Raw genomic sequence first — 10,640 nt, forward strand, 5'->3', positions numbered from 1 at the left:
CCGGAGTTCGTTGTTGACTTGGAGTAGGATTTTGAACAAGGGAACCAGAGGCTTGATCTGGAGTGCGAGCATCTGTTGACGGGAAATGCCTAAGGAATCTCCCGATTGAGGGACGCCGGGAAAGAATGATGTCGTACCGAGAAGCCCAGCGCCGCAATGATTTCACAACTTGTTGGCAAGCCGAGCTCTCCAGCGCATTTTCCTCCGGAGTACATGATATTCCTCCCACAGTTCGTCAACTCGACTCTGAACATCTGATATGGTCACTCCCCCGCGCACACGGATGTAATCCTCGTACGCAGTCCTCTCTGCAATGGTCGTATTCAGCTCGGCCTCCAGATCCTTCTTATCGGACTCTAAGTCCTTATTATCGGCCTCCAGCTTCACTAAACGAGCCAGAAGCTCGTCATTCTTCGTCTGATCGGCTATAGCTCTTTTCTCAGCTTCGTCTAAAGCCGAAGAGTACAGCCGTTTCCAGTGAAGTATCTCCATCTCCTTGAGTACAAAGCAGCTATATTAGTTCGGCAGCTGTACCGAGCAGATAGTAAAATACAACAGGAATAAAGGCGAGTACGAAAAGCTATACGAAGACAAGTGTAGAGAATTTTTCATTCACAAGGAAAATTTTTACACTAGGAGGGCTTCAAGGCCATTTTACAAGGAAGAAACTAGACTAAGAGAAGGGAGACGAAATCATACTCCGCCAGCTTCGTCTCCGGCTCCTTGGTCTGGTTCAGCTTCTTTCTCCTGAGCTACCTCAGCCTCGGCCTCGCATCCTGCCGGCCTCGCCTCCGCCTCCTGATCGGCTTCCTTCTCCGGATGCCCGGCCCGCTCGACTTCGGCCTCCAGCTCCAGCGACTCGGCCTCACCCTCTCCGTTGTAAGTCGAAGCGGGTGAAACGGGTCCCACGGAGGCAAAGATAGCCTCCAGGTTCTCGTCCCGATCAGCTCGACAACTCCGGACTCGGTCTGCAGAAAGCAGGACCGAGGATGAAGCGAGCTCCTCAAGGAGCGGCAGATTCTGAAGCCGAGCTGCTATCTCTCGGCTGTACAGAGGCAGCACGACGTCGGCCCCCTGCTCGCCCTTATCGGTAATTAGCCTTACCAGACTACCGACAAAGGCCGAGAACTGGCTGCTCAAAAAGAGTTTCTCCGTGTAAACACGGAGAGCCTCCCCCTGGGCAGCCACGGCGGCAGCCTCCTTCTGAGCCTCCCGGTGCTTCGTCTGCTCTTGCAGGATGATGAGCTGGTTTTTGGCTGACCGGGCTTCATCCTGAGCCGAGATCCTAGCAGCTCAGGCCCTCTCAAATTTGGCCTCAGCCTGTTCGGCCAGACTACGAGCAAGATGCAACTTCTTCTGCATCTCCTCGTAGTCGTGGGATGCTTTGGAGAGCTCCACGGAGACGAACTTGGCTCTCTGAAGATGAACAAGGAAAAAACTCAACAGAACGGCCATCAAAAAATATGGAAAAGAAGCCAAGTCAGAAAGCTTACCTCCACAAAATTCGTCGGCCATTGAAAAGGCTCAGGGACGTGTTCCGGGATGTCTGCAACCACCTCGGAGATGACCAGGTCTTTCCCCGGCACTCTTGGGGACTCATGAAGTTTCCCCTTCCCTTTAGCCGAACACGGCTCCGGCTCTTTCGGATCCGAAGAAGAGGTTCTTTGCCTCTTCGGATTCTTCTCGGCTTCAGACGCCGAGCGAGGGGCTCTCTGCCTCTCCGGCTCCACAAGCTCGGAGGACTTTCGGATAGCCTTGTTCAGCATGTACACTGCCAAAAAGCAAGAAAGCAAGGTTAGTTTTCTTCGTTAAAGCAGTAGAGCATAAAGATAAAGAGAAATCCTCACCCTCGGCCTCTTCGTCCGAAGACGAGATGTCGAACACGACGTCGCCCTTGACGAGCTCAGACTCCGTGTATTGTTTCCTAACTATGGGAATCTTGTTGAGCTCGCCATCGAGCTCGTCCAACGGTTCAGGCCGAGGATGACGGATAACGGACTTCGGCCCTCTCCAGGGAAAACTAGGAGCCGCGGTCCTATCATAGTAGAAGAAGCGGTTTTGCCACTTCGGCCACTTCGTTTTACAAAAGGCCCTAAAGGGCTGTACAGGGATCAAGTAAAACCAAGACCCCTTCCTCTTAAATTGAAAGAATTTAAGGATCGCCTTCAAAGACAAATCCCTTCCTAACCTACGGAGTTCGGCAGCGAAGGCCGACAAGTGCCTCCAAGAGTTCGGAGTCACCTGGCCTAAAGGAAGCTGAAAAAAATCTAGTAAATCTATAAAGGCAGAAGGGAGGGGGAAACGAAGCCCGCATTCTAAGCTGGCCTCGTACACGGTGGCGTAACCCTCCGGCGGGGAGTCAGCCCTATGATCACCGTCAGGTACCACCGCCTTCCCCCCAGGAAAAAAGTATTTTTCGGGTAGGGATATCACAGTATCCTTACTCAAAATGCTATGGAAATACTCTACGGTCTTCTCCCCGGACTCTCTCCGGCCAGAAGACCCCTTACCGCCTCTCCTACCGCTACCCGACTCCGAAGAAGAAGAAGAAGACATTTTTCTTACTTTTTGAAGGTGAAGAAAGTCTGAAGAAGCTCTTGAAAGCGGAAGAAAATTTCTCGAGAAAGAGAGAGTATAGAAGACGCAACAGCAAAAGTGTTCAAATGAGGAAGAAAGAGCATATTTATCAGATTCGGGAAAGATTTCGAAATCGTTGCGCTGTTTCGAATCCCACCTTTTCAGGATTCAACGGCCGGATTTTACTGTCGCATTTAATGCAGGCACGCGCAAGGCACGTCCCCTGACGTCAGCCTCCCCCTTACCGTTATCCAGAATGCCGAAGTGACTCACCTCGCCGAAGTGATTCACTTCGCTTTTCGGGGGGGGGGTAGTGATGGGGTACGAACTAAACCCTAATGGCAAGCCCAATAACAGTGACGGCCCATCAGCCCAGAGCCCAAGAAAGAGTATCTGTTCGGCACCAAAGAGTTCGGCACGACCAAAGAGTTCGGACTCAGCCTACAGCTCGGTAAAAGCCGACCAGTCAAGCTCTCCTCTCAGATCGGCAAGAGCTGATCGGTAAAGTCCAGCAGTTCGGTCTCAGCATTCGACCGAACTAGGAGTTAGTGGACTCATGAAAGGCCTCCACGACCTCCACTATACCCACGATCTATTTAGTGGTACGAAGCAGTTATTGAGCAGTTATTGCTCACCCACGATCTTGTTAGTGGGGCTGCAAACCACGATCCTAGTTCAATGTATAAATAGGACTTAGATCAGATAGACAGGGTTAAGCTCTCTAGAGATAAAACATCATATAGCAAGTCTGTGTTGTAAGCTGTAATCCCAGATCAAGCAATACAATCTTGCCCTCCCTTCTTCCCGTGGACGTAGATTTACTTCAGTAAATCGAACCACGTAAATTCTTGGTGTCGTAGTCTTTATTCTCTACCAGCATTTACTAACATCAAAAATTCGCGGATCCATCAAGAGCCATATAAATAATTAATATAAACAGCTTTGAGCTTTGGGAACTGCGATAAACCTTTTTATTCCAAAAAAACACGATTGTTAACAAATTAATACTACTCCTGTAATCCATCCACAATTCCACATAGCCAGTTTAATTTCCTCTTCAATAATTTAGGAATCGATCCCTTCATTAAATTATGATTTTTCATATTACTCCCTCCGTCCCACAAGAATATGCACTTTTTAATTTTAGAAAGTCTTTTCTCTCTAATAAGGTGAGACTCATCCTCCACTACCAATACTTTAATTATCTTTTCTCTTTACATCTCTCTTACTACCAATTTTACATTAAAACCCGTGGCTTCTCTAAAGTGCATATTCTTTGGGGACGGAGGGAGTATGATACTAAAATATGCTAATAAATTATAAAATAATTATTTTAATCTGATTTTGCAATCATGTCAAAATTTCAGCAATTCAATGGTAATTACGAGTTAATAATTTATTCATGTAGCATTAGGAGTGCGTTAGGGTGATACCACTCTTAAAGTGACAACGTGACAACAAGTAACAAGCAATCTGCAATACATATGCATGCAATATGTGATATATAGCCAAACAATTTTCCATATGGTTCCAAGCAATATGCGATACGGAATCTGAGTACTATGGTGACACCATAGTTAAAATAACAATCTAGACAAGCAACTTGACATATGGTTTCAAGCAATCTGCTATATGAAATCAAAGATAATCAAGCAATCTACGATACATAGGCAAACAAGTCTACCACTTGGCAGACTAAGATTGAATCTGCTCCTAAATCTAACGGTTGTCTTTAGTGGTACAGTGTCATCTTAAATGGTGTTGTCATTTTAACCCAAACTTATAGCATTAACCAAAACAATATCACATAATCAGATTTAGCCAGCATTTCTCACTTTATACTAAATTAAACAATGTCACACAATCCCAACAATATCACATAATCAGGTTTAGCCAGCATTTCTCACTTTATACTAAATTAAACAATGTCACACAATCCCAACAATATCACATAATCAGGTTTAGCCAGCATTTCTCACTTTATACTAAATTAAACAATGTCACACAATCCCATTCTTGCATAATACTATAAACTCCAATTCAATAAATAAAATTATTTAATTTGCTATAATACGCCGTTCGAGAGTCTAAAATCTGATGTTGTTATAGTTGACGTTCGACAAAATTACATAACAGCATCTCTGATTGAAGACAAAGAGGGACAACTATACCCCAAAATTTGTGATATTACTAATAAAAAATATGTAATTTACAAGAAAAATAAAAAAATAAACAAAGTTGATAATTTGAGCTGCCATTACTTCTAAAAAGTATTAATCAGTTGGGTGACTGACCCAATGGTTAATATTCAAATTCACATCAAATTGATGAACATAAAAAGTGGCCTTTTTCCAAAATAATACTCCCTCGTCTCTCAAGAATATGCACTCTTTCCTTTTTAGTCCGTCATACAAGAATATGCACTTTCTAATTTTAGAAAGTATTTTCTCTCTAATGAGGTGGAACTCATTCTCCACTAACAATACTTTATTTATTTTTTCTCTCCACCTCTCTCTTACTTCACCAATTTTACAATAAAATTCGTGCCGCCCCCAAAGTGCATATTCTTTGGGGACAGGGGAGCAGTATCAATAAACTTCTTTCATGGATGACTAATATTCAAAATTCACATCAAATTGATGAACATAAGTAGCCAAATAAACAACTAATTAAATTCTGAAATGATGGATCGGAAGTACAAACTCATACCTTACCATTTTACCCAAACCCTATATACTCTTCTTTCTCACAAAGTTTGTCTCATTTTATTATTTTCATTCGTCCCTCAAAGATTGTTCCAGTTTCAATCTTTTAAAAAATAGATATTAAATACATCCTCAATTTCCTCAACGTGGGACCCTTATTCCACCACACACCTTCCATTTAATTCAAAGTTAAATAATTTTTTAAAATATGCGTCAGATCAAATTGAGACAAACTTTGTGGGAGCTATTATGTTATGAAATGTTTAATTACTCCGACATTGAAAACTTAAAGTAGCGAAACAAGGTACCGACATCTTTATTAAATTTATTCAATAAATGCTTATCTTCCAAAGATAATTCAAAGCATAAAAATGTTATCTCTAAATTGACTTCTGATTACCACATATTTATTTGGTTGCGAGAGTTCTATCCAATCAAAAACTTAATTCATGCAACTAAATTATTGGTAAAATGGTCTCAAAAATAAATCATGTGTAAATGAAACAACATCTGCAGTTTGCTAGGAACTAGATAAAATTATCGCTGACAAGTGGATTTTTTTAAAGTTCAGTCAAAATAAAATATACTCCGTATTGTATTTTCCTGTTATAACAAAAAAGTCTTGAAAATAAAGAAAAATATTGATACTATTAATAAGTCGAAAATGCATAGAAATTCAACAACCGCGTGTTGTGGAAACTAGAATAAATCATTAAAGAACATGTTTTCATCACTTACGCGTACTTAGCTTTGAATAAAATATTCAAATTTCTATGTAAAATTATAGTTCAATGTTTCATTGAAGATGTAGTTTTCATAGTTGTTGGCAAAATTCATTGTAGAATATTTGGAATTCAATTTCCAGTTCCAGAGTTTGAATTCTAATATATTCATAAAGTTTTCAGAAGACTTTTTCTCCCCCTCATTAATATATATTTCTAGAAAAATGTGTACTCTTACAAATTTTGAACTTTAAATATACTTATATATCTTAATTTATAAGGATATCTTAGCAATTTGGAACAACTAAATTTGGTTTTGTTTTTAATACGAGGTAAGAATCCTTCTATATCTATTTTCTAAAAACATCTAGTCATTATATGTACTAAACTGAAGAGGGGCACAATTAATATAGGAGCAATGAATTTATATATCAAAATTTATATTGTTAATACAAAACAATAAGAAAGCAAGTATTACGTCTACTACTCTATCTATCCATGATTACAAGTCTTACTTTTTGATGACTTACATTTAAGAAATGTGAACAAATATAGACGATAGCGTATTCAAGATTTTCGATTTAAAAGTGCAATAACAATTTGGAACTTCAAAATCCAAAAAATAGTTGTTTTTTATATTATTTTTAATTTAATATCTTAATTAAAATTTTTATCTTTGTTTTATTCAAAGAAAATGCATTATATATATAAAAAAAGTGAATACTTTCTAGTGCACTATTTGGATAAATATAGAGAATTTACTTCAATTTTGATAGGGTATAATTATTTTTACTAAAGAAAATGTTATATTTAACCACTAAACCTAATACTAAATGGATACTACCTCCGTTCCAAGATGCATGAGGCATTTTTTTGGACTCCTACTTTAAGTAACGGGTGTTTAAAGAATAAAATTGAGAAATGGAGATTAAAGTAAGAAAGAATAAATTTGTTGCCAAAAAATGAAACGACTCAACTATCTTGGAAGGATCCGAAAAGGAATACAATTTAGCTATTTTGAAGGGATTATTTATTAACTTTATTTTTAGAGATAATAGCTAAATGTGAATGGTAAAAGTTAGAGAAATGTAAGTGTTTAATTTTATATGAAGTATTAGTTTTATTGTAATAAAATGGGTAAAATTTACTTACCAGTGAACAACAAGTAGTAATGGATGTACCAAAATAGCTAAATAAAGCGTGTAATCGCGATGCTAGAAAGTAAATAACTAAATATGTACTTCCACTAAAAGCTGAGAATCAAGATTATCATATATGTATATATATGTAGGGTCCATTTGGTAGCTATATTTTACTAGGATGAATGACTTATTCATGTTTTACTTAGGTATGAAAGATCTCAACCTAGGAATACTACCGATGAGATTGTTTATAAACTAACATGGCAAATCCAACTCAGCTACCAAATGTGGCCTTACTAGCTAATAATAATGGCATCAACTGTTCTCCGGCCACTCGGATGGCTTCTTAACGTCGCGCAGCTGAGTTGAGTTCTCAAAGCAATGGTAGAAACCGTAATGTGGAAATCTCTCGTACCACGTATCTTGTTGAACATGAGTGTCCCAATGCTCACCACAGCTGCTCTTTCCATACTTGTGCACCCACCCCGAACCGTTGTGGCCTTCACCCCATGTCCGGTTCCAACGGTCTCCATATTTCCCTTCCCACCAGCTCTCCCCTTGCTTCACCCCCTGGCTGTTTGCGTCGAAATTCTCATCCCATTTATCGCCCCACTTAGCCCATCCATCACCCTCAAAGCGCTCAGCCCATTTGTCTGTGTATTTCGTGCTCCCCCCGTGTCCATCATACTTCTCACCCCACCTATCATGAACAAGAACAGTCAATGTACTAAACATGTTATGTACTGTAATAGATAATCACACACATGTCTCATTTCAGTTTCATTTAGTTGTTTCATGGAAGCATTTAGCCTGATTTAGGTACCTTTCGTGCCAGACGTGTGCATGACCAGCTTCTAAAGAAGTGTTTGGATCGATGCTGCACCACTTGTGAGCCCACTTCTCGGCTTGGCCTGCACCATAGTGCTCAAACCATTTCTCCTGCCACTCAGTCCCTTGCATATTGACTCCCCACTTTTCCGCTGTTTTCTCAAGATGGACGGAACCATCAATCTGGGCACTCATCAAAGAAGCTATTAGGAACATGTATTTATTGATTCTTGAACTAAAAACTTATCCCTCAGAAGCAATTAGGATCTAAACACCACAAACTAGACGTATCACTAATCATGTGTGATCATATAAGTAATGGGTACGTTTTGAATGAATTAGTTTTGATTCGTATTCGGTTTCATTTGGCTGTTGTATACTAGACAGTTTCAGAAGATATGGTGCTTCACAGATGATCATGGAATCACATACATAATAAACTGCTCATTATAAAGTAAGATAATGCCTAACCTCCATCATCGATTCCCTCCAGTATTCACGCCACACGTTTCCTGCAGCATCCCGACCAGATTTCTCAGAACCAAGTTCCTTATAAGCAAGATCATCAGCAGCTTCCCAGTATTTGTTTTCCCACTCAACACCTTTATCCGCACTAACGCCTCTGATCAGAGTCCACTTACAAACCACCCCATCAGGCCTTTGTTCTATACCCGTCTCCTTCCACCACCTCGTTCCATCAGGGTTTACTCCCTGGTTGGATTCTTCATTAATTTCACTCAGCGCCTCAGCTGCTTCAGTTGCATTTGTCGAGAACTCAACATCCCGTTTCTCTACCTCCACAAAAGACTGAAGAGGGGGTATGGGGACAAGATTCTGACTTTGAAGCATTTCAGTCTCAAATGGAATCGACAGAGATTCCATGCTTCGCTCCTGTTCCAGTACAGGGCTGCTTGGAGCTGAAAATGGAGACGCTGGCTTGAGTTTAGCACTGCCGAAAGAATCATCACCTTCACCGCCATCATCTTGTAGAGGAGGTGCCCAAGCCCAGAAACTTGGACCTGGTGTTCCGCTGGTCGAGTTACTGGATTGCGGTACCGAAATGCTGGAAATTTCCCTCCCTGGCCATGTTAACATATCAGAGCAAATCCATGACATGATACATCAAGAATAAGCAACAATTTCAAACTATTGAGAAACGCAAATACAGAATGCCGATTTAGGTTTCCAGTAGTCCTACTGAGATAATGATTTTGTTAAGATTTTAACGACCAGCCATCTATCAGTAGACATTAATAACATCCTCAAGGACAAGAAGCCGTAACTGTAAAATGGTAACATATGACATCTAGGATCAGCCAGACGAAAACAAGAACACGCAATGCATTATCATACAATTTGACATTAGGCGAAACAGAAGATAGAAAGCATAGTTTGTTGACAAACTCAAACACAAGTTCTTGGATCAGAATCATACAATAATCATTAAAAAAAGGCATAGAACTAAGTTATCAAGGAGTTCTTCACAATCACAATCAATACTCAATGATCATAGCTGGCTTAAGTGAGCAATCTCAACCATAACTGAACTCTTGAGCATATCACCCTTTTCAATATTGGAAGCTTGAAAACAGTAATTCACGGATTAGGTGACTAATAAAATCAGTTTAACAGGATGAATCCAACCGTCTGCTTTACTAAAATTAGAATAATACAGCAACTATTACTACATATTTATTCATTCTTGACATGAAATAGAATGATGCCCAAAATAAACAAAGTTGCAAGATACTTCTCATGCCCAATTTGTCTGAGCTTTCTCATCCATAAACAAAAATACATACTTATCAAATAAAATTGCAAGCTGAGAAATAAAATTTGAGTTTTTATTAAATAAATTTTTAAAAAATGGGGATAAATCAATTACCCTCATCGAGATCGGCCATCTCCTCACCACCACTGAGAACGTCCAGCTCACCGGTCTCCGGCTGCGGAGGCGCGCTGTCCTTGATCAACGCTCTGGTGGCCGAAATCGCGGCGGCGGCACGATCGATCACCTGCATTCTCTGCACCTTATCCCTCTCCTCCGGCGGAACCTCTAGAAGCTTCTCGAACTCGCGGCTCCTTTTCTCCAAATCCTCCGCGCTCTCCTCTCCCGAATCCTCCACCGTTTTATCGGCCATTATCTCAAACTGCAGCGAGCTTCTCTCGCGCTCCCTCGCCTTCTTCCACATGTCCAAGTACGAGTCTCGACTCTCGTTCGCAGCCTTCACTCTGGAAAATCCCGCGATCCTCGAAATGCTCATCGCACTGTGTTGATTCCCCAAAATGTGTACGGACCGCCATGGAAGTGTTTTCTCTGTGAAGATGAAAAAAGGACTCCCTCCGTTCCGGCGGCGGAGTGCGGTGGCGAGTGAGTGAGGTGGGTGGAAGTGAGTTGCCATTTTTCCGGAGTAACCGAAATTGGTGTTGATTTGGAGTGAAATTGAGTATGGTGAAGGAGATTTGATTCGTTTTGGACCTTGATTGGGGGGAATCGAAAGAGATTTTCGTGTAATTGAAGGAAGGTTTAAGATGCCTAGCTTCAAGGTCCGAGAAAAAAGTTGCAGGATTTAACGGAAAATACCTGCCCTTTCACGTGTGCTGTTGCTTTACGATGACTCACGTGGGAAGTGGCGATTTTGGGAGGAATTGCAGGGAACTGTATG

General features: G+C 40.9%; 1 protein-coding gene across 1 annotated transcript; it reads right to left on the reverse strand.

Moving 5' to 3' along the window:
* Window positions 1-7,226: 7,226 nt before the first annotated feature.
* On the reverse strand, window positions 7,227-10,640 carry LOC121775991. The gene is made up of 4 exons (XM_042173111.1): window positions 9,860-10,640; window positions 8,446-9,053; window positions 7,970-8,157; window positions 7,227-7,846 (listed from the first exon to the last, which is right to left on the reverse strand). Exons 1-4 carry the CDS (start codon window positions 10,374-10,376, stop codon window positions 7,462-7,464), a joined length of 1,698 nt encoding a protein of 565 aa, XP_042029045.1. The 5' UTR covers window positions 10,377-10,640; the 3' UTR covers window positions 7,227-7,461.

The sequence above is a fragment of the Salvia splendens genome, chromosome 18, assembly GCF_004379255.2.
Source record: "Salvia splendens isolate huo1 chromosome 18, SspV2, whole genome shotgun sequence".
In the NCBI taxonomy this organism is placed as follows: domain Eukaryota; kingdom Viridiplantae; phylum Streptophyta; class Magnoliopsida; order Lamiales; family Lamiaceae; genus Salvia; species Salvia splendens.

Coding starts and splice junctions, on each gene's coding strand:
- LOC121775991 (XM_042173111.1), bottom strand. CDS start 10,376: ATGGCAACTCACTTCCACCCACCTCACTCACTCGCCACCGCACTCCGC. Junction 9,054..9,859: donor GATGGCCGATCTCGATGAGG/GTAATTGATTTA, acceptor TAACATGGCCAG/GGAGGGAAATTTCCAGCATT. Junction 7,847..7,969: donor GCACACGTCTGGCACGAAAG/GTACCTAAATCA, acceptor TGTTCATGATAG/GTGGGGTGAGAAGTATGATG.